The sequence below is a fragment of the Ailuropoda melanoleuca genome, chromosome 16, assembly GCF_002007445.2.
Source record: "Ailuropoda melanoleuca isolate Jingjing chromosome 16, ASM200744v2, whole genome shotgun sequence".
Taxonomy (NCBI): Eukaryota; Metazoa; Chordata; class Mammalia; order Carnivora; family Ursidae; genus Ailuropoda; species Ailuropoda melanoleuca.
The window spans coordinates 25,326,920-25,351,379 of record NC_048233.1 but is presented as its reverse complement, the minus strand read 5'-3'; the positions used below and the strand labels follow the sequence as shown (position 1 = coordinate 25,351,379).

Sequence of the window (24,460 nt, the reverse complement as noted above, 5' to 3'; positions counted from 1 at the left end):
AGAACCATATGATCCTCTAAATAATTGCAGAAAAAGCATTTGACAAAGTACAACATCCTTTCTTGATAAAAACTCTCTGCAATGTAGAGATAGAGGGAACATACCTCAATATCATAAAAGCCATATACAAAAAACCCACAGCAAATATCATCCTCAATGAGGAAAAACTAAGAGATTTTACCCTAAGGTCTGGAACATGACAGGGATTTCCACTCTCACCATTATTGTTCAACATAGTACTAGGTCCTAGCCTCAGCAATAAGACAACAAAAAGAAATAAAGGCATCCAAATTGGCAAGGAAGAAGTCAAACTTCCACTCTTCGCAGACATGATACTCTACATAGAAAACCCAAAAGACTCCACCCAAAAGTTGCTAGAACTGGTACAGGAATTCAGCAAAATTGCAGGATATGAAATAAATACACAGAAGTCAGTCACATTTCTATACACTAACAATGAAGCCAAAGAAAGAGAAATCAAGGAATCGTTCCCTTTTACAACTGCACCAAAACCCAGAAGATACCTAGGAAGAAACCTAACCAAAGAGGTAAAGGATCTGTACTCTAAAAACGATGGAGCACTTATGAAAGAAATTAAGGAAGACACAAAGAGATGGAAAAACATTCCATGATTATGGATTGGAAGAATAAATATTGTTAAAATGTCTATGCTACCTAGAGCAAGTTACACATTCAATGAAATCCCTATCAAAATACCATCAACATTTTTCACAAACTGGAACAAACAATCCTAAAATTTGTATGGAACCAGAAAAGACTCCGAATACCCAAGTAATTCTGAAAAAAGAAAACCAAAGCTGGAGGCATCACAATTCCAGACTTCAAGCTGTATTACAAAGCTGTAATTATCAAGAAGTACGGTATTCACACAAAAACAGACACACAGAACAATGGAACAGAACACAGAAACCAGGAATGGACCCTCAACTCTATGGTCAACTGATCTTCTACAAAGCAGGATACAAAAGAATATCCAGTGGAAAAAAGTCTCCTCAACAAGTGGTGTTGGGAAAATTGGATAGCCGTATGCAGAAGAATGAAACTGGACCATTTTCTTACACCATACACAAAAACAGACTCAAAATGGATGAAAGACCTAAATGTGATATAGCAATCCATCAAAATCCTAGAGGAAAATACAAGCAGCAACCTCTCTGACCTTAGCTGCAGCAACTTCTTGCTAGACAGTCTCCAAAGAAGGGAAACAAAAGTAAAAAATGTACTATTGGGACTTCATCAAGATAAAAAGCTTTTGCACAGCAAAGGAAACAGTCAACAAAACTAAAAAGTAACCTATGGAATGGGAAAATACATTTGCAAATGTCTTATCAGATAAAGGGCTAGTATCCAAAATCTATAAAGAACTTATTATTTTTTTAAAAGATTTTTTATTTATTTATTCGACAGAGATAGAGACAGCCAGCGAGAGAGGGAACACAAGCAGGGGGAGTGGGAGAGGAAGAAGCAGGCTCACAGCGGAGGAGCCTGATGTGGGGCTTGATCCCATAACGCCCGGATCACGCCCTGAACCGAAGGCAGACGCTTAACTNGGAGAGGAAGAAGCAGGCTCACAGCGGAGGAGCCTGATGTGGGGCTCGATCCCATAACGCCCGGATCACGCCCTGAACTGAAGGCAGACGCTTAACCGCTGTGCCACCCAGGCGCCCCCTATAAAGAACTTATTAAACAACACCCAAAAACCAAAAAATCTAGTCAAGTAATAGGCAGAAGACATGAACAGACACTACTCCAAAGAATACATACAAATGGCCAACAGACACAGCATTAGGGAAATACAAATCAAAACCACAATGAGATACCACCTCACACCAGTCAGAATGGCTAAAATTAACAAGTCAGGAAACAACAGATGTTGGCGAAGATGCGGAGAAAAGGGAAAACTCTTACACTGTTGGTGGGAAAGCAAATTGGTGCAGCTGCTCTGGAAAACAGCATGGAGGTTCCTCAAAAAGTTAAAAATAGAGCTACCCTATGACCCAGCATTGCACTACTGGGTATTTATCCAAAGGATACAAACATAGTGATCCGAAGGGGCAACTGCACCCCAATGTTTATAGCAGCAATGTCCACAATAGCCAAAACAGGGAAAGAGCCCAGATGTCCACTGACAGATGAATGGATAAAGATGTGGCATATATATATATACAATAATAATTTTATTCAAAAAGAATAAAATCTTGCCATTTGCAACAACATGGATGGAACTAGAGAGTATTATGCTAAGCGATATAAGTCAGAAAGACAAATACAATATGATTTCATTCATATGTGGAATTTAAAAAACAAAACAGGTGAACATAAGGGAAGGAAAGGAAAAATAAAATAAGATGAAAATTGACAGGGAGGCAAACCATAAGAGACACTGAACTCTAGGAAACAACTGAGGGTTGCTGAAGGGAAGGTGGTGGGGGGATGAGGTAACGAAGTGATGAGCATTAGGGAGGGCAATTGATGGAATGAGCACCGGGGGTTATATGCAACTGATGAATCACTAAACTCTACATCTGAAAGTAATTTTAAAAAATCTGAAACAGGTGAAAAAATGGTATTTTTTAGCATTTTCAAATTTATATAAAATGAGATCATGATTATAGATAAATCACAAAATTAACAAATCAAGGCAATTTTTCTAAATAAATCACATTAGATTTAATAGTTTCTTCACTGATTCTTTGTACCGAGAAAGGGTATTTTCATTGTCCCCCTCGTTCTTAAGACTAACAACAGACTTTTTGTACTCTTCAACTTCTTTTGTACCAAGGAGCTCTTCTTTATTTACTTCCAGATTTTTCTCAGCAGCCTTCATTTGCAGAAGTGTTTCCAGGATATTTTTTTCAGAGGAGCTATTGTTCCATACATACTCTTCCATGTCTGCTTCAGTCTTATCTTTCTCCCATTCTTCAGTTTTCTGAAAGGAAGAAATGAGTTCTGAAATCTGAGAAATACTATCCAAAAACAAAGTTTTGCTTTTGTTTCAGGGAAAGAGAATCTGCAAAATGTGGAGAGTCCCTGTCAACACTTTGTACGTAAACTTCGATTTCCCTCCCTTACAGCGCTGCCATCCACCTCCACCAACTGTTTCAGGACCCCACACTATCATGTGACTACTCCATTACCACTTACTAATTCTTACCCGCAGAGTGTGTACTGTATCTGCCTTGCAAATTTCACTCACAAATACTGTTTCCCAAAAGATACAGAAAACTCATTTTTTGCAGCTTTCTAATCCCTAAACTCTAAGACATCAACATTTCACATTTCTGAAGTTAAAAATAAGAGTTGAGAAGAGACTTCATCTCTCTTTGTAACATGCCTGTGGGGAAGACAAGGAAGACCAATTATTATAATAAAATAAAAAATATAAGATACTGTGTAATACATGATTTTTAGTCATAATGACTTCATAAATTCTGGAAGTTTGTTATTATCTTTATTTTCTGTTCTATTATGATGGAAATGATTTTTGTTGCTACTTGTTGTTTTTTTTTTTTAAAGATTTTATTTATTTATTCGACAGAGATAGAGACAGCCAGCGAGAGAGGGAACGCAAAGCAGGGGGAGTGGGAGAGGAAGAAGCAGGCTTATAGCGGAGGAGCCTGATATGGGGCTCAATCCCACAATGCCAGGATCACGCCCTGAGCCGAAGGCAGACGCCCAACCGCTGTGCCACCCAGGCGCCCCTACTTGTTTTTTCTTACAAAAATTATTACCATGCTATTCTAGGGAACACTGCTGTTAGGTCTTATAGTAATATAATTCAGATTTATGATTTATGAAGATGTAACATTCTGTGAAAAATCAAGGAATGCAGCTAATAAATAAGATGCCCTGGTTCAGTGAAGTGCTGAACGCCGGCCACATTCTTTCCACACTAACACATAACATGTCCTGAGCTATATGCTATTATAGAATGATCCAATATTCTTAAAACTTTTTAAGGTGGTAAGCCCCCCAAATTATAACATTTTTGAAGTATTTAAAGAAAGATTTGTAAGGCTGTCAAACGTATTTTCTCTCCGAAAGCTGCTCTTGAAAGAGACCCCAACTTGAGCAGACAGAGCTCCAAATCTGCTCAGAATTAAGTGAGTGCCAAGGAGACAGTTTCCACTTACGCCTCCCTCCCGTCCCCAACCTCCACGAAAAGAGAAAAAGCACTGGAAATTTGTCCCTCAAAGAGTAAAAAGGAGCCCTGCCAACTGTAAACAGGCCACTGGGTATGCCATGGACTCAGCTAACCCCATTCAGGGTCACTGGAGGCCAAAAAAGAGTCTCTTCCACCACAGAGAACCACAAGAAAAAGAAATCCTCCTTTAATCCTTCTGAGCAGCCTTCCATTCAAGACAAACCAATAGGATGTAGAGTGTTTCCCCTGACCCTCAAATCCCTTAGCCAAAGTCGGTTACCTGTACTCACAACTCCCTACGTATTGTTTGCCCCACCTCCCTATCCTGAATTTATGGCTGAGGAAAATGTCTCAACTCATGTTCTAGAAATATATTATCTGGTTGAGAATCAACTCTATACCCCTTTTTTCTCTGGTAGTGAGGCTATAGCCTTGGCTGAGGGACAGGATGGGTGGATAATGTCAAACAACTTCTTGTCTTCTGTGTGTACAAGCCTGCTGCAAATACTTCTAATGGCCAAACTCTGAATTTTACATTAAAAAGAAAACTGACAAAATTATCCTACCCCACCTAATTTTTACTGTAATACTTGGAGAAGAAGTAAATGTCAGTCCCTTAAAAAAAAAAATGCCCTAAATTAAATCTACTCTTGGAAGTGCTTTAAATGCTAAGACAGTGTCATAGTTCCTTCATAATTCTAACTTACAAATGAAGTATCTTTAAGATGTCAATAAATACATTCTATAAAGCATTAAGTAAAATAATCTACCTCATACCTTTTTTAAAAATTCCTAATTATTTCATTCTTGACTGCTAGAAGACAACTAAGAGAAGCAATTAAGATATTAACTATTTAAAAAATTATAACTTTCACCTAGGTTTATGTGGATTTTCTTACCTACTTTGAAATACTTAAAGAGAAGAGGTAACCAAAGTAAATTCACTAGTAATTTCCAACATTTCATTTATCTTCCGATTACATTTGGCATATACGATTCTAGACTGCTTTGCCAAAGTGTAACAGGTATGCCATGATACTGATTTCCTCAGCCCTCAGGTGGCCAGGTGAGCCTGGAGGAGCACGAGCACCCTCCTCCTTCATTTATCTCAGTAAAGAATGTGTGTAGTGATACAAAAATGGTTGGGAAATCCTGCACTAAGGGATAATGTACATTTACAGGAAAATTACTTCTGTTTTAAACAGTCAATGGTAAGAGAAAGTAACTACATTCTGTAGAAGGCATGGCTTCCTACTAATCCTATTCAGATACAAAATAGTGTCAGGCTTCAGCTGCAGGCAAAACAAAACTCATGTTTTCAACAATTCTAACGTTAGGATCCAAATTCTGCACAACTGAATATAAACTCCAAGAAAATGATAGTAACAGTACCAATAAATTAAATACTTACATGCCATGGACCTTAAATGCTTACATATATTATTTCATATAATTCTTATTAAAACCCACTGGGTTAGATGTTAACATCTAACATCCAATGTTGTGGAAGTGAAACGGGGCCACAGCCATCTGGGAATGCTTCAGATTTCAGAATTTTTTGTATTTTAGAAAGTCAACATAGTGCATATAGCATGTATTTTGTAATATTTCCAGAGAAGATCCACAGCAGCACTCCCTAAATCAAATACATTACCATCTTTGCAGCAACATGTATGCACAGTCACACTAAGTGGGATAAACAAAGGGTATAAATAGCTTTTTATCCATTCAAGTCTCATTTTGCCACCAATAAGTTATGAAAAGACTAGCAGTTTCCAAAGCTTTTTGGGTTTCAGAGTTAGGGGATGTATATGTGTGATTTGCTCAAGATCACACAGGGAGGTGGTATGATACAATATTTAATATGGGCTTTGGTGTTTTACAGAACTCAGTTTAGATGCTAGCTTCATCACTTACTACTGTGACAGGCTTGCATTTCTAGAAGCAACTCCAAGGCCTGTTCTGTGGATTAAAAGAGGTAAGGAATATCCATGTACTTAGAGCATCTGACTCATAGTGAACAATAAATAAATGCTTGCTACTAGTAACACAGCTTATTAAGATGAATGAAAGATAGGGCACCTGGGTGGCTCAGTCACTAAGCATCTGCCTTCGGCTCAGGGAGTGATCCTAGAGTCCTGGGATCGAGCCCCACATCGGGCTCCTCCACTGGGAGCCGGCTTCTTCCTCTCCCACTCCCCCTGCTTGTGTTCCCTCTCTCACTGGCTGTCTCTCTGTCAAATAAATAAATAAAATCTTTATAGAAAGAAAAAAAAAGATGAATGAAAGAGAGTGGGATTCAAAACCTTGTTAGCCTACCTACAAAATATGTTTCTACATGAAGGGCATCATTACCCCTATCAAATAGTAAATTGAAACTTTCGAGGTAAATATAAACACACACCCAATTGTCCAAATGTTATTCCCACTCACAAAATTCTATTACTGATTTTTATAACGTTTAGATAAAATAGTTACAGAAACAAGGTCTTTATTTCTTACCACTGATATAAAGGTATTGTTTTTCATGATGCTTGTTACTTCATGTCTTTTTGATAAATGTTTCACTGATTAGATTTAATTTTCCCAGTTAATTGCTGTTCTCAAAAATAACTAAATTAGCTCCAGGTTTCCTGCAGTCTCCTTTGGGTATATGTTTTTTATGTCTTATCAGATGTAGATTAGAAAACACACATACACACACACGCACACACACAATAGCACTCATGTGAAGAAAAAGAAATTTACGTTTTAGAAGTTCTTGTGTAAGAAAAGATCCTTACAATATCTTTAGAATGTCTCTGTTTTTTAAGCAGGAAAAATAAGAGCAAATTATATTATCAATCTATTTACTTTTTGAGGGAAATCTTTTCTAGTCATTAATATATGTTTTCACAGATGAGTGTCAACCAAATAGAGCTTGTCAGTGAAGAGAGAACAGAACCAACTGAAAGAGATGCTGGTCTATAAATGATATATTAAGAAGCTATTCTAAAACATGTTCTAATCTTTGTCAATGGTATAAAAATAATACTGTCCATAATGCTTATTATGTTAGAATATTTTTCATTTCTGAGAGGTATAAATATAAAATTCTTGGGGGCCCCTCGGTTCCTCAGTCAGTGAAGTGTACAACTCTTAATTTCAGCTCAGGTCATAATCTCAGGGTCATGAGATAGAGCCCCACATCAGGCTCTATGCTCAGCTCAGAGTCTGCTTGAGATTCTCTCTTTCCCTCTCCCTCTGCCCCTCCCCCTGCTCATGCTCTTTATCTCTCTCTAAAATAAATAAAATAAGATCCTTGGGAGGAAAAACCATCAAAATTATTCTTTTAATTTTACATTATGATTACCACTTTCAAACAGGATGTAATAAGTCACATCATGCCTCTGCTCTATTAACTAGAATAAAGGCAAGTACAGGGGACCCTTGAATAATATGGGTTTCAACTTCATGGGTCCATTTACACACATTTTTTTTTTTTGATGCAGTGCGGTAACTATTTTCTCTTATGATTTTCTTTTTTTTTTTTTAATTTTATTTATTTATTCGACAGAGATAGAGACAGCCAGCGAGAGAGGGAACACAAGCAGGGGAGTGGGAGAGGAAGAAGCAGGCTCATAGCGGAGGAGCCTGATGTGGGGCTCGATCCCATAACACCAGGATCACGCCCTGAGCCGAAGGCAGACGCTTAACCGCTGTGCCACCCAGGCACCCCCTTCCTTATGATTTTCTTAATAACATTTTCTTTTCTTTAGCTTACTTTATTATAAAAATATAGTATATAATACATATAACATACAAAATGTGTCAATCAACTGTTTATGTTATCAGTAAGGCTTCTGATCAACAGAAGGCTATTAGTAGTTAAGTTTGGGGGGAGTCAAAAATTATACAGATTTTTGACTAAGGGGAGTTGGCACCTCTAATCTCTGCATTGTTCATGGGTCAATTGTAAATGGCCACCACCCCCCCTGAAATCTGAAAGATATCAGAGAATTACAGGAGTGCTGGCGTGGCTCAGTCAGGTAAGAATCCAACTCTTGGTTTCAGCTTAGGTCATGATCTCCGGGTACTGGGATCGAGCCCCACACTGGGCTCCCTGCTCAGCAGGAAGTCTGCATGGGATTCTATCTTTCCCTCTGCCCCTCCCCCTGCTCTGACACTCTCTCTAAAATAAATAAACAAATCTTAAAAAAAAAAAAAAAAGATATCAGAGTTACAGAATCAGTGATGACTAGATGAATGTGAATTCCAGGCTGCAAGGATATGAGGAGGAACCTTCTGCAATTCCCCAACCCTTTTCTTTCCTGAGGGCACTTTCTAATTCTGTGTAAGACTGGCACTTGGCTCTTGCAGGATTCTACTTGGGAAAAGAGAAGTAACACAGAATGGAACTGAAGAGCCCTAAACATGACTGGTTTTAGTTCTGGGGTTACTTATGGGAAATTGGGGAGTCAGAATCAGGCCTCTAAAAAGCAGAGTAAAATCCCCCATCATCTCATAGTGTTTAGGAGACAAAGCTTCACTAGAGGGAGGAAGTTGTGTTTTAACATACAACCAATCTCCCTTTTAAAACACCTGCCAGATTCTGCTGCAAGGTTAGAGGTTACCAAGCTAAGCTCAGGATTTCTGAAGAGTACAAATGACTCTTCAGTAGATATGGAAGCTGACTTGCCAAGGTCCCAATCAAAAGCCTTGAAGGTTATGCCTAAGGAAAAGGAACAAATCAGAGCTGGACTAAATCTTACAAAAACTGCAGTCCAGCCTTAGTCTAGCTAAATAATGACAGGATTAAATGATATATCCCCAACCCTCTCTGCCTGAAAGAAAAAAACAGAAAACTCCTTCTGATGGATGACAGGCGTTGGAGCTTCTATGAGTCTTTTATACACAATGTCTAGCATTCAAGAAAGTTACTAGATATGTGAAACATTTGAAGAGAAGAAAAATGTAATTAATAACCAAGGGAAAACAAACAATAGAAGCAGAACTCCAGATGATCCAGATACTGAAGTTAGCAGACTAGAACTTGACAATAAATAAGAATAAATGTGTTAAGGAAAAAAGAGGAAAAGACAATCATTATGAATTAAAAATGAAGAATTTCAACATAGAATTGGTATCATGAAGAATTTCAACAGAGAATTGGTATCCATAAAGAAATAGCAATTAATGAACATCTGGAATTGAAAACTACAATATCTGAAATTAATAAATCATTGGATGGGGTTAAAAATAGTCTAAGTACAGCAGAAGTCAGAATTAGTGAATGCAAAAATGAGGAACACAAAACTATATTATTATATATATCAGATCTGTATTATGGGATTATAACTATGAGATTCTGAAATCTTTTTTTTTTGAAATCTTTTTTATATTTTACTAATTAACTCCAAGATTCCCAGTGATTCTACTTAATAAGTTCCAACAAATCTAAAACTGGGAGGACAACTCTTACATATTTCTTATAGACTGAATGCTTGGATCTCCACACCCCCCCCAACATTCTTGTTGGAATGCAACTCCCAAAGTGGTGGCATTGGAGGTAGGGTCTTTGGGAGATGTTTAGGTCATGAGGTAAAGCCCTCATGAATGAGATTAATGCCCTTATGAAAGAAATTCCAGAGAAAGCCCTTGCCCCATCTGCCATGTAAGGACAAAGCAAGACGACACCTGTTTATGAAACAGGAAGTGAGCCCTCACTAGACACCAAATGCCTTGATCTTAGATATATCTCAGCCTCCAGAAAAGCAAGAAACAAATTTCTGTTGTTTATAAACAGACCAGTCTGTATTGTGTTAGAGCAGCCTAAATGGAATAAGACAATGTCTTATACAAATAAAAATTAAAACTTTTTTTTTAAGTTTGCAATAACAGATTTTGGGAAATTTAGTCTGGATCAGTGTTTCTTAAATAAGTTTATTTATTTAAAAAGCTATAATTTTCACTATCAAAAACATAATTTTTCTGTAACTTCTAACTTAAGAAAGTTATGGTGCTAAATTCACAGAAACCATCAGATACCATGTACTCCCTGGTGGAGGAACACAGTATTAATTATGCAGTTGTTTAAAAAAAATCAAAATAGAATTTGATTAAGCCTCTAGATCCAACAATCAGCAAAATTCAAATGATGAGAAAACCGACAGCAAATAAAAAACCAAGATTTCTTCAACAAATAAATTGCAAGAAAAGAGCTCAACAGACAAAGCTCCCTTTTGGTTTGTGACTGCTCCTGGACACTCTCTCAAAAAACATTAACTGAGAACCTACTATGTGCTAGGCAGTACTAGGAGAAGCAGGATGTCTCTAGGCACCCTAGCTAAAAACTAATGTTTTCATATCCAAATTTTAGAAAAAGGGTACATATGCTTGCTTGTATTAGGCATCTGCTGAAAGTACCCTTCAGGTGAAATAAAAAACGGGGCTGGCAAAACCAAAAACTACCTCATTATTCAAATCCAATAATACTGACAGTGGAACAAAATCCAATTATAAGCTAATCATTTTCTTTTTTTTTCTAATTTTCTAATTTTCTTTCTTTCTTTCTTTCTTTCTTTCTTTCTTTCTTTCTGTCTTTCTTTCTTTCTGTCTTTCTTTCTTTCGAGGGCTCATGTAAACAGAGGGAGGAGCAGAGGAAGAGGGACAAACAGACTTAGTGCTGAGCATGGAGCCTGACTGGGGGCTCAATCCTATGACCCAGAGATCACAACCTGTGCCAAAATCAAGAGTCCAACACTCAACTCAACCGACTGAGCCACCCAGGTGCCCCTAAGCTAATCATTTGCTATGAGGCTAAATACATTTTGTTTTTGTGATTTAAAGGAGTCTATTACAGAAAATTTCAAACACATACAAAAGGGAAGAAAATAGCACTATGTAAACTCTCATGTACCCATCAACCAGTCTCTCTCTTTTTAAAAAGAGTTTATTTATTTATTTCAGAGAGAGAAAGCAAGAGCGAGAGAGAGAGCACGAATGGGGTGAGGGGCAGAGGGAGAAAAAGACTCCTGGCTGAACAGGGAGCCCAATGTGGGGCTCGATCCTGGGACTCCGGGATCATGACCTGAGCTCAATTCATGGCAATTTAGTTTCATATATATGTCTCTATCCACTGCCCCCTTACCATGCCCTCACTGAATTATTATGGAGGTAACTGCAGACTTTATACCATTTCATCCATAATATATTGGCATTTTTCTTTTTTTTAAAAAAAGGGGCCATTTAAAAAATCAGAATCACAATAACATTATTGTGGTGTTTTAATTCATGAGTGCCTAATCTTGGTCAGTTCATTCATTCATTCAATTCATTCACTCTATCAACAAGCAATGCCTTGTGTGCAGATTTTTGGCTCCTGACAGGTGTTTCCCCGGTATCATCCTGCCAGAAGCAAGAGTCCCTTCCTTGTAGCTTGAATCCAAAGACAGAATTAAATTTAGTTTAGTTGTATTAGTTTTGTACCTTCTCCCCTTTTGTTCCCCTCCCCCCTGAGGATGACTAGTCCTATCGACTCTGAAATAGTCAAGATCATGCTTTCTGACACATAGACTGGAGGAGGACAGGAAATCAATCTTCAGAGAGAAAAGAATAAGGTAGTTGCCTGTAAAGTAACAGAGTCCAAAAATAAAAAACAGCTCCCACACTGTCCTAGTTTCTGTTCCTGCCCATTCCTGAGATCTTGTGGCATCCTTGCCCTTCTATCTTCAGCTTGGGCTAGCTTGAGTGAGTTTCTAGGACTTACAACAAGGGGGTATCAAATAATAAGGGTGCCTGAGGTTAAAAGGAGCTTATAGAGTTGTTGGCATATACAAGATAATTTACATCACCTGGAAGAAGGTACAGAATGAGGAAAAAAGGTAAGGACAAAACTTGGAAATCAATTAAATTTTATTGATTTGGACTAAAACATATAGCAGACATTTCTAGAAACATGGCATACACATTACAGTTAGAAATTTTATAGTTAAAGTGGCTCAGTATATTTTATAAATAAGCAGTATCTTTCCAAGATGTTATACCTAAAGATAGCAATTTTGAAGTAAGATTTTTACATTTATGTGACTTCAGATGGCCTTTTAGGAACAGTTTCCTTTTTAAAACAAACAAACAAACAAAAATTTTTAACTTCAGTGTCTTTATGCAGAAAATTCAATGCTACATTAAGGGCCTCTAAAAATACAGGGTTAATACCAGAGGGATAATAATCAAGAACTGAATTCTGATGCAATATTCAAAGGAAAAAAATAATCTATAATTCTACAAAATTAGAGCAAACAAAAAAACCAAAAAACCAAGAAACTAATCAATACTAGTGACATTCGGCACATGTCCTTCTATACCCATTTTTAAAAACACTGCAATGATTAAATTTTATTTACAATTTTGCACCCTATGTTATAATTTGCTGTCCAACTTTTAGCTTCTAAAATCATATCCAGAATTGAAGTAGGCAGTTACGAGCTTTTTTTTTTTTTTTCAAGATTTTATTTATTTATGAGAGAGAGCGAGAGAACACGGGGTGGAGAGGGGCAAAGGGAGTGGGAGTGAGAAGCAGACTCCCCACTGAGCAGGAAACCTGATTCAGGGCTGGATCCTAGGACCCCGAGATCATGACTGAGCCGAAGGCAGATGCTTAACTGACTGAGCCACCCAGGTGGCCCAAGAGTTTCTTTTTTTGAAGTGTAGTTGGAATGTATTAATTTTAAAATATAAATAATAGCATATTCAAATTACTGGGTGGCAATGAAAAATACCACTAAGCTCAAACTGATCACCATTTAGGCAAAGAGTTTGATTAACCTGTAGACTCCTATTTTAATACTTCAACCACTTAATATTTATAAGTTTAGCACTTAATTTGTAAGTGTGAGTCTGTGTATGATACATAAACATATGTCTGGGCTCTCTCTTTTTCCCTGCCTACAATAAGAGAATCTACTCTAACTATAACCCTAGAGGAAGCAATCTTCCATTCCATATAATCTGTTCTCTTTTCTACAACGGGCTCAATTATTCATTCACTCAATAAATATTTATTGCACAACTACTGTGCCAGGCATGCACTGAGCTGTCCTGGAACTGCCAGTCTAGTAGGAAACCCGGAGGTGAGTAGGAACCAGTCAGATGGAAGACTGTGATCCCAGCAAAGAAAAGCGCATCCACAAAGACCTGGAGGTAGCAAAGAGGTCAGTACGTTCAGGGAACTAAATGAAGGCCAAGGTGAGGAAAGTAGCATGGGATGAGTCTGAATAGCTATTAGGATACCTACTTTAGAACACTTACTATGTACGTCAGCACCGTACATACGTTATTCACTTAACTTCCACAACAATCTTATGAGGTAGTACTATCACTATCTGTTTTACAGACCGAAAGACTGAAGCACAGAGCAGTTAAATAACTGCTGTTAGTGCTGCAAATCATACTGCTTGTTAGTGGTAGAACAACATATTCCAAGGAACACAGAGACACTGTAAAAAAGCATATAAAGAACAAAAGAATAATTTAATAGAACCTATCACCTTTTTTCCCTTGTAAGCATAAATTCAAAACAAAGAAAAGCACTGCATTCATGCATTGGTCCGTGTATTCTGATGTAACAGAAGGCAAAGAAATAGCTGTTCCGCTGAGCACACAAAGCCGTCACCTTCTACCATCTTATTTACAGCTCCCTTTGCCTAGAACATGAATCATAGTAATATTCCATTTCTCATGATTACAAGTAAGGCATTGTGCTATATGAGGAAAAACAGTTTAACCAATAGAAAAAAATCCAAGTTATCTGAAAATCATAAAAAAAAGAAAAGGTAAATATCCATAATGGATTAACAGCAACAACAACAGCAACAACAACAAAAACTACTGCCAGTTCTTTCAGTTACCACGACCAAATGTTTAACTGAATATGTCAAGGAACTCAATTTAATTCAGATTGTTTTTTAAAAAATTTACTGAATGCTGTTTTGCCAGACATTGGGAATACAACAATAAATTAAACGTACAGTCCTCACCCTCAGCAATCTCACAGTCTTACGGGGTCAACCAGACATGTATATGGACAATTACCATAAAAGAAATAAGAAGAATGCTAACAGGAGAAGGGGAAAAAGGATGCATAGGTAACTTCTAAGATAGGTTATAGCTGAAGTGTATTAAAAGATTCATATGAATTTGTAAGGCTGATCAATCTGAAAAAGGGATCATAAGCAGAAAGAACAGCATATGTAAAGTTATAAAAGAACACATTATGTTCATTATGGCTGAGCTATAGAATATATAGCCTGTATTTTCTGAGTGACTACTAATGAGGTGGCAAACTGCTGTGAACAGACAGGCTAAGTAGTTCAGATTTTATCCTGGTAATAGGGAACCACTGACTGAAGGACTTTATAAAGGAATATGACACAACAGACTTGCTTTTTAAAAACAATTACTTTAACAGCAATCCAGAAGAGGGATGAGATGGGAAAATCAATAAGGCTATTACAGTTAAAAGATGATGAAGACTCATATTAGGGTGGCAACAGTAGGGATCAAGAGGAGAAAACAGTTTTAAAGGATGTAACTGGACGTCTTGCCTGACAGCAAAGAGATATGAGAAGTGTCACCTTCATTGTACCATCATCCAAGAATCTAGAACACCTGCCTACTGCCTAACACATCAAGCCAAAAAAGTTTCTTTGTATGACAGACAAATTTTCTTGCCCTTCTCATTCTAATTCCCATCTCGAACCCTTAGCTCTGATACTAGATAAACAAAAACCATCTTAAAGAGATATACCAGCCTTCTAATTAGTTTCTTTAACAAGAAGCAAAGATTGGGAAATTACTCACAATCAGAACTTAAATCAGACTCAATTGTTAAAACGAAACCCTCCGGAGTCTCACCACTAGAGACTTCAATTCCGTAGAATTCATATATCTGTAGTTTTAAAAAAGCTGAGGTAAGTCTAATGCAACCCCCAGCCGAAAACAGGTTATGGAGATAAGTTTTCTTCCTTTCTTCCTTCCTCCCTCCCTCCCTTCCTTCCTTTCCCTCCCTCCCTCCCTTCCTTCCTTTCTTTCTTTTTTAAGATATTATTTATTTATTTGAGAGAAAGAGAGAGCACAAGCAGGGGGAGGAGCAGAGGGAGAGGGAGAAGCAGGCTCTCCCCCGCTGAGCAGGGAGCCCGATGCTGGCCTCTATCCCAGGATGCTGGGATCATGACCTGAGCTGAAGGCAGAAGCTTAACTAACTGAGCCACCTAGGCGCCCCTGGAGATAATTGTCAATTGTTCAGTTTGAGAAGACAGTAAACTAGCAGCTAAAGTTCAGGTTTGATTTCATCTCTTATTTCATAATCTTTTTAATAGAAGTCAAAGTTGAACAACACTAAATAATAAGATACCGTGGGAAGGATATGAAACTTTGAAGCTGCAGTTCAGGTCTTGAGTCCCTCAGCTAACAAACTCTGTAACCTCGAGCGAAGTACGGAGCTCTCCTCTAAATCTTGATTTCTCAATTTATATCATGAAGAGGTTATAACAGAGAAATCTGATTTCCGATCTTCAAAGTCAGTACTAATTTAAAATGGAAACGCTTTCGTGTTAAGAGAAAAGACAGTATTTTAAAGCACTTATAAAAATGGAGGTCCTCAGGGCACCTGGGTGTTTCAGTCGGTTAAGCGTCTGTTTTTGGCTCAGATCATGATCCCAGGGTCCTGGGATAGAGTCCCACATCGGGCTCCCTGCTCAGTGGGGAGCCTGCTTCTCCCTCTCTCCCTTCCCCGCCCTCCCCTGCTCAGGCTGTATCTCTCGTATCTCTCTCTCAAACAAATAAACAAAATCTTAAAAAAAAGAAAATGGAGCTCCTCTCCCACCCCTGAACCCCTTTTTGGTTTCCTTTTTACTTTCATCAAAGGTGATCATTTAGAAAGCACAGGTAAAAAAGAGACACAAGTGACTATCAGAGCAACACTAAAAATTTCTCTTAAAAACAAAGGCCAAGGGGAGCCTCGGTGGCTCAGTCAGTTAAGTGTCCTACTCTTGATTTTGGTTCAGGTCACGATCTCAGGGTTGTGAGATGAAGCCCCACACCTGGCTTGGCGCTGGATGTGGAGCCTGCTTAAGATTCTTTCTCTCTCCCTCTGCCTCTCTGCTCCCTCTCTAAAAATAATAATAATAAAATACTAAATAAAACAAAGGCCAGATGTGCTATTTGCCTGGAACCAAGGAAAATGTAGCAAGTAGCACCCTTTATTGTTACTGGTCTACTATAAATGCTCAGACTCATCATGGGAATTCAATTAATGTGTTTAGTTATTTTTTCTTTAATAAACAGCATAATATTAGTTTATGCATAATTAGATTACATAGAAGTTTATGCATAAATACATTTCACATTAAAGAGTATAACTTGCTATTTATGTGAAGTAGGAGTTACACAAAGAATAAGAGGCTCAAATACATCTGTTGAGTTAATATCCAAAATATATAAAGAACTCTTAACAACTCACACACAAAAAAACAATTTAAAAATGAGAAAATCTGAATACCCATTTTTCCAGACATACAGATGGCCAAAAGACACATGAAAAGATGCTCTGTATTAATCATCAGAGAAATGCAAATCAAAAGCACAATGAAAGAACACTTCGCACCTGTTAAAATGGTTTTTCTCAAAAAGACAAGAAATAACAAGTATTGGTAAGGATGTGAAGAAAAGGGAATCCTTATGCACTGTTGGTGGGAGTGTAAATTGGTGCGGCCACTGTGGAAAACAGTACAGAGGTTCCTCAAGAAATTAAAAATAGAACGATCATAAGATCTAGCAATTCCACTTCTGGGTATGTATGCAAAGAAAATGAAACATTAACCTGAAAACATATCTGTACCCTCAAGCTCACTGCAACATTATTTACAATAGCCAAGACACGGAAACAACCTAAGTGTCCAATGACAAACAGATAAAGAGTTAAGTGTGTCTGTGTAAACACACATACATATACACTATGGAATATTATTCAGCCATAAAAAAGAAGGAACTCCTGCCTTCTGTGACAACATGAATGGATCCTGAAGGCATCATGCTAAGTGAAAAAAGTCAGAGAAAGATAAATACCATATGATCTCATTTACATGTGGAATCTAAAAAACTTCAACTCATAGAAACAGAGAACAAATTGGTGGTTGCCAGAAGCTGGTGTTGGGCAAAATGAGTGAAGCTGGCTAAAAGGTACAAACTTCGAGGTATAAAGTAAATCATGGGGATGTAATATACCCCATGGTGACTATAGTCAATAATATCGTACTGTATATTTGAAAGTAGCTAAAAGAGTAAATTTCAAAAGTTCTCAAGAAAAAAAAATTTGTAACTATGTGTAGTGATGAATGCTAACTAGACATATTGTGATCATTTCACAAGATATATATGTATTGAAGCATTATGCTGTACACCTGAAACTAATATAATGTTACACATCAATTATATCACAAAAAATAGACTCAAAGCAGGTATCAATTAAAGCCTTGAAGGATATTATAATAAGTAGAAAAAATTAAAAATTAAATAGTATACTACACAACAACACTTTTGTAATATTTACTACTAAATCTTGTTTCTACTAGTTTTCCTCAATGGAAAAGACAAAGTCTTCCACCTTATATATTAATCCCCATGTGCCACAACACCAAGCAAATAATAAGCAACCAGTAAATATTCACCCATCAATCAATGAACAGTTCATTTTAATGAAAGCACACCCGACATTTGCCATATGGATGGTTTACTATTTCATAAGCGTTAAAAAAGTGAAAGAGGCACCTTTTCAAACAACTAGTAAAATACTACCTCGGCTCAATTTTGCCCTTTGGATACAAATCTATGCTCTGGAAATAAGCTATACAACCTGTTCACAGTCTGGCTCTGACTTGTTTTTCTGGTCTTACCTCCTTACCTTTGCCCTGTGCACTCTTACACCCTGGCCACACCAAACTTCTGCCTGCTCTCTCCTACTTATTTTCCAAAACCAGTCACCACTTCTTGTAAACCTTCCAGGGAGAATTAATGCTCGTTGGTGCCTCTCACAGCACTGTGTTCCTACTTCCATTATCGAGTGAAACAGACTGTATTATAACCATTGGCTCTCTCCAGAAATAAAGGTACCTAAAGGCAGAGGCTCTTTCATTTTTACAGTCTGAGTAATACCTACCACTGTACCTGTACACAAGAACAAAATCATCGTTGAATGCAGGAAAGAGTAAACAACATTGCAAACATCATTCAAGTGTTCTCTAATATAACCTGGAAATGTATGTCTATGTGAGCACATGCAATCACAATGAACTCAGAAAAAACAGATTAAATGGTGATTATGGAGCTGCAAAAGTACTCTCCATTTTTATCAGATGTATTTGCGATAAGATCCCCTTTAACAATGAACTTCTTTTTTTTTAAAGATTTTATTTTTGAGATAGAGAGGGAGAAGCAGGATCCCCACTGAGCAGGGAACCCAAAATGGGGCTCAATCCCAGGACCCTGGGATCACGACCTGAGCCGAAGGCAGACGTTTAACCAATTGAGCTACCCAGGCATCCCTGAACTCTTTACTTTAAAATGAACTCTTTACTTCAAAAACGAACTCTTTAAAAATGAACTCTGAGTGTGAAATTACCTGCTTTAGAAGTTTTTGTTACATGACTTTTCAGAACCAATTTATTACAAAGCTAGATGTATTTTTTTAAAAAGATTTTATTTACTTATTTGAGAGAGAGAGATAGAGTGCGAGAGAACATAAGAGGTGGAGAGGGAGAAGCAGGGTGCCCATCGAGCACCCGATGTGGAGTGTGATCCCAGGACCCTGGGATCATGACCCGAGCAGAAGGCAGCCGCTTAACTTACTTGAGCCACTCGGGTGCCCCAAAGCTGGATGTATTTTTGACTGTCAATAAGACTATCATGAAATCCAAATAAGACAGTAGAAAATTAAAATTTTAAAAAGGAACTATTAGTAATTAAACATCAAAATCACTCAAGAAACCTTAGAATTTGATTTCAGATCTCTCCATTTTCTAAAGTGCTTTTTTCTTCCCCCAGTGTCTATCTCTTGTGCAAATCACTTTGCAAAATGTTTCACCTGACCATTTCTTAACCAAATTACTTGTGGAAGGCTTAAAGAATATCATGCAACAAAGTTAAAATGTCAGAAGTTTTGCTATTATCAGTCATGTCAGAATGTTGAGTAGGATACCTGTTCTAAAAATTCAAATACAACAGGGCACCGATATGATCACACATATAAAGTCTCTGTCAAGTTAAATGAGAATAAATGAATTTGAAATCCAAAGATAAATTTTGTCCTCCTTTTAGTATTAACGACAATATTAATAGCCACCATTTACTGAGAGCCCGCTACCTGCCACACATTTCATGCAAATTATATCCAAAAACCCTCAGAAGAAAACTGAACCTCAGAGGCCACATGGCTGACCAAGGTTACATAAGTTAAGAAGTAATGGAATTCAAAACCAGGTCTATAAGCTTCCAAAGGATAAAACTTAATTCACTCCTATGCGACCCTGTCATACGGAAATACTGAAACTAATTTCTACAACTCTGCTTCTTTGAACTGAGGAAGGATAAATGGTCTAAAATCTGTCTCTTAACCTCCTAGCAGTGCCATAACCATTCTTTAACTCATTGCTAAGCCTCCATGCTTGAATCTATGGTATGTGAAATCTATGCTTTTTGAAGTCTACTTTGATACTTCCGAAGTTAGACTGTTTTGAATAGCACAACAGTAACTTCCTCATCCTGAAGTCTAGAAGAACACGTTTTCATAGAAGTTTCTGAATTGTGTGCTACATAAAACTACCAACTACTTTCCCCTCAACACTTAGAGGTAACCTCCACAAAAACGTTAAAAAGCCAGAAAATTAAGAGCAGCTTACCTTTTAGGTATTAAATACTCTGAAACTAATTAAAAAATAAAGAAATGGATTAAAAGGGGGCTTTCTAAATATCTGATTAAATACCAGGTGGTAACATCAATTTCATGTCTGAATTCCATGAAGGAAGGAAAGTGAAGGAAAAAAGAACTTCGATTCAATAAAAATTCTGTTCCACCAGCTCTGCAAAATTTCACGGCTCATCTGCATTCTCTTAAAGCTTCTTCACTGATGGTACTTATTTAGAAAGGATCAAGAGCCAAGTTTAATATAGAAATTCTTTAATTATATCTGTTTAGGACAGATGTATGTGGCTACTTATTCTGGCATCAAAGTAATTAGCATTAAAGATCAAAGGCTACTTGCGTGAATCCAGAATACAAACTTGTTTGGATTCTATGTCATGGAACCACAGAAAGAATCCAGTAAGTCAACTTTCACTGAATTTATTTATGCCTGTCATTTCCTTTGGGGCAAATTCATTTTACAGCTGCTGGCAAAAGAGATTCAGAACTGGTTGGCTTTTATTGTTTGATATTAACTCTTTCAGGATCAGCCATAGAGCTGTAGCTAATTCAGCCATGTTGCTGGTTCAAAAGAGAACTTAATTACGTTAAGCCAAAGGCATTTATAAAATCAACTGACAGGAAAGAGAGATTAACTGCTATTATGATGTTGCTCCTGAAGCCAGGAACTAGAAAACCCTGATGAATTATGATAATTAGAACACCTCAGAAGAAGAGAAAAGCTACCAGCTACTTTTTGTTCTTTACTAACCCAGCAACAAAATTTTATTTTCTTTTATTTTCCACTTATGCTCTTGTGCTACAATTTTACTGTTAATATGAAGGAACGCTGTGAGCAGTTTGGAGAACAGCTGCATGTGTTCACTCAATTACAATATCTCAGGGATGGCAGGAGACTCCCAAGGGCATCTAATAACTACCTATCCAAGAAGAATGATCCTTTTACCACCATATCCCCACTAAGTAGCCAACAGATGGAATGTTCTCTACCTATTAAAAGTAGCCCGATCCATCTTTAGAGGACTCTCTCAGAAAGTTTGTACTCAGTGAAAAAGTCAGTTTCCCTATTGCTTCTACCTTGTTGCATCCCTAAAAGTCATAAAAAACAAATCCAACCCTTCCTTCATATGAAGTCCTTCGAACATCTAAAGAGAGTGACACTCTCCAGCTATCTCCATTCCTTCAAACGTTCCTAATAGAAAATGCTACTGAGTCCCAGGTCTGTTAGGCAAGCTGTAAAAAAACTTAATTTATGCATATTTAAAATTATTTTAATTTTTAAAAATAATACTTAAAACTCTGAGTTGCACAAACATATTAGATACCAACTCTGAATTAGGTTAAGTTGATGCTCAAGCATAGCAAAAACTTCCTTATAAACGAACGTGCATGCTTACATTAAAATTCAATGAACCCAGTCAGACACAAGACTATTTTTAATATGGTTTAAATACTTAATTGCCCTTAATTGTCCCTAATGTATGCTACTGAAATGTACATATGAAGGGCTATATGTTAACTAAAAATTTTAATAAATATTTAAAATACCTTTCTATAAAGTTTTGGGGCTTTGTTATGCAGTTTACTTGAACTGGATGCATTCTAAATTCTCAAGTTATACAGATAATTTCCCTTCCATAACTTTGATAACTTTCAGCCAAGGTCAAACAAAAGAAAAAAAATAATAAAAAATTTAAAATCTTCCAACCAAAGACAGAAACCCTGAATTTTAAAGGCATTTAGTCATCTCATTTCTGTAAGGTCCTGAGATGGACTGTGTAATCTATTTCAAGGCCCTCACTTTCAATGTCAGTAGAAGTTATTTATAACATTTCATACAGCTGTAGTTCAGTGGTTCATTAAACCCTCAATTGAGTACTGGCCACAGACTGCTTTGAAATGTTAACACCATCTAAATTACACTGACAAAATTATTAAACATTCACACACAATCACTTACCCAAGACTCATGGTATAAAACTGTTAGCAGATACATTGCATAATCATAATTCTGTCTCTTTAAAGGGCACCTGTAAGTGAAAGAGAGGGAAGAAGTCAAAATTTTAAAAATTCAGTATATAAAATAATTTACAAAATATACAAATACTAAATACAAAGGATAACTTATATTCAGGTATTCCCTATCTTCAGGGAACATCCTACCTTCAGGAAAATTCTGTTCTTTTTTTTTTTTTTTTTAAAGATTTTATTTATTTATTCGACAGAGATAGAGACAGCCAGTGAGAGAGGGAACACAAGCAGGGGGAGAGGGAGAGGAAGAAGCAGGCTCATAGCAGAAGAGCCCTGACGTGGGGCTCGATCCCACAACGCCGGGATCACGCCCTGAGCCGAAGGCAGGCGCTTAACCGCTGTGCCACCCAGGCGCCCCTGGAAAATTCTGTTCTTGGAATAAGAATAGTCTTTGTCAGTCACTACTTAAGATTATTGAAAACTGGTATTGCTTTGATTTATTCTGTATGTATTTTTTTTTAATTTCTCTTTGCTTTCATTACTAATGGAGTTATTTGTATCTGAAAATAGTTTTACACTATTTTTAATATAACTGTGTCCAATCCAAGTGCCCTTCACAATCTCAGGGCTAAGAGTCTGCTGGACAGTATGAGTGTATCTACTGAGTTCATTTAAAAAACAGAGATAGACTGATGACAGATACTAATCAAAATGTTCATCTTGATTTCTCCAGAGCCTAAGTTTTTTAAAAATGAGCTACACTATTCAATGCTGTATTGAAGTCGTTGTATTTAAAATGGAATTAAAGACCTAATATTAGATAAAACTTCTACATAAATATGAGATGGCAAGTTTAGCTTTTAGATTAATAAAATACTATAGAAAAGGAAATCATTATTTCCAATTTCTCTAAATATAAAATAAAACCATCATGACAGGGGTGCCTGTGTGGCTCAGTCGGTTAAGCATCTGCCTTTGGCTCAGGTCATGACCCCAGGGTCCTGGGATCAAGCCCCACATCAGACTCTGTTCAGTGGGGAGCCCGCTTCTCCCTCTCCCTCTGCTGCTCCCCCTGCTTGTGCTTGCTCTCTCCCTCTCTCTGTCAAATAAATAAATAAAATCTTTAAAAAAAAAACAACCATTATATGACAAATGACTTTGTACTCTGCTTATTCTATACTTAGGTTTAACAGTTCTCTAAATAGTTGCTACCATAAAACACACACACACACACTGGCACTTGAAAACTTAGGAAATAAACACATTGTCAAAAATACTTACAGAATTTCAAAGAGCAACATTTAAAGGTATTTTTTAAGTTGCACAAACTAAAACACTCAACATTATTTTACATTTTCTAAAGACAGTAAAAAAAGAATATTACTAATGTATTTCAAATCTATTTTCCCCACGTAGTAATAATCTGAAACTGGGGTTCCCGAGCTTTTTCCACCCCCACACATTGTAGCCATCATTTATACATGCCATGCGACTTCTTCACACCACTAAGAAGGAGGATATAAAACCTAATTGATACTGGCACCTCCAAATGCGCTGAAACTGGTATAGGAATGGAGAGAAGATATCTGCCCACTTGCTTTTCTCTAAAGGCAGGTCTTCATATTTTGACATATTTATAAACAGCCAAATATGATACGACAGAAATAAAATAACCCTGGGGCACCTGGGTGGCTCAGTCAGTGAAGTGTCTGACTCTTGACTTCACTCAGGTCATGATCTTGGGGTCATGAAATCGAGCCCCGTGTCGGGCTCTGTGCTGGGCATGGAGCCTCCTTAAGATTCTCTCTCTCCCTTTCCCTTTGCCCTTCCCCCCTCTACAAAATGAAAGAAAATAACCCTTTTGTAAAAACATACCAATAAACCTTCTTCACCTCAAATGACCTAATTTATAAATTTATATGAGGTAAATTTAATACTGTCTTTATGAAGTAAATTCACAAAATTCTTCTTATTTACAAAATTGCCTAGGTAAATTAAATTTCTGTATTTAATCATTTAAATTCTGAACTATAAGATCTTTGACTTTGTAAAAGCCTGTTTAAACTTTAATCACTAGCAAATCATACTTTTGTTCTCTTTTAACATCTTCCCTGAGTCTTATACGCATGGATATATTGGAATCAAGACTGAAAAATAACAACAATAATTTAACTGGTCAGTTAGGCAAGCCTCTCCATGTCCATAAAGAGGACAGCAACAGTAGACTGGTGTGAGGTATTAAACACATGAACTAGACGTCATTTACTTATTACGTTAATGTAAGTTGATATAAAAGGCTACCTTGATTTTCAATGTCATTTCTTAGGAAAAGGACTGCCAGGGAACTGGAAGACAATAAAACAACACAA

At 37.1% G+C, this 24,460-nt stretch overlaps 1 protein-coding gene across 2 annotated transcripts in view; it reads right to left on the bottom strand.

Moving 5' to 3' along the window:
* Positions 1-2,588: 2,588 nt before the first annotated feature.
* MRPS35 (mitochondrial ribosomal protein S35) overlaps positions 2,589-24,460 on the bottom strand; it is a 47,261-nt gene continuing 25,389 nt past the window's right edge. For both annotated transcript variants that reach the window (XM_002917121.4, XM_034645940.1), the window contains exons 7-8: positions 22,081-22,150; positions 2,589-2,950 (exon numbers count right to left, since the gene is read on the bottom strand). In XM_002917121.4, the coding sequence (XP_002917167.1) occupies positions 2,681-2,950; positions 22,081-22,150 (340 nt within the window). In that variant the 3' untranslated portion in view covers positions 2,589-2,680. The remainder of the gene's footprint in view (positions 2,951-22,080; positions 22,151-24,460) is intronic.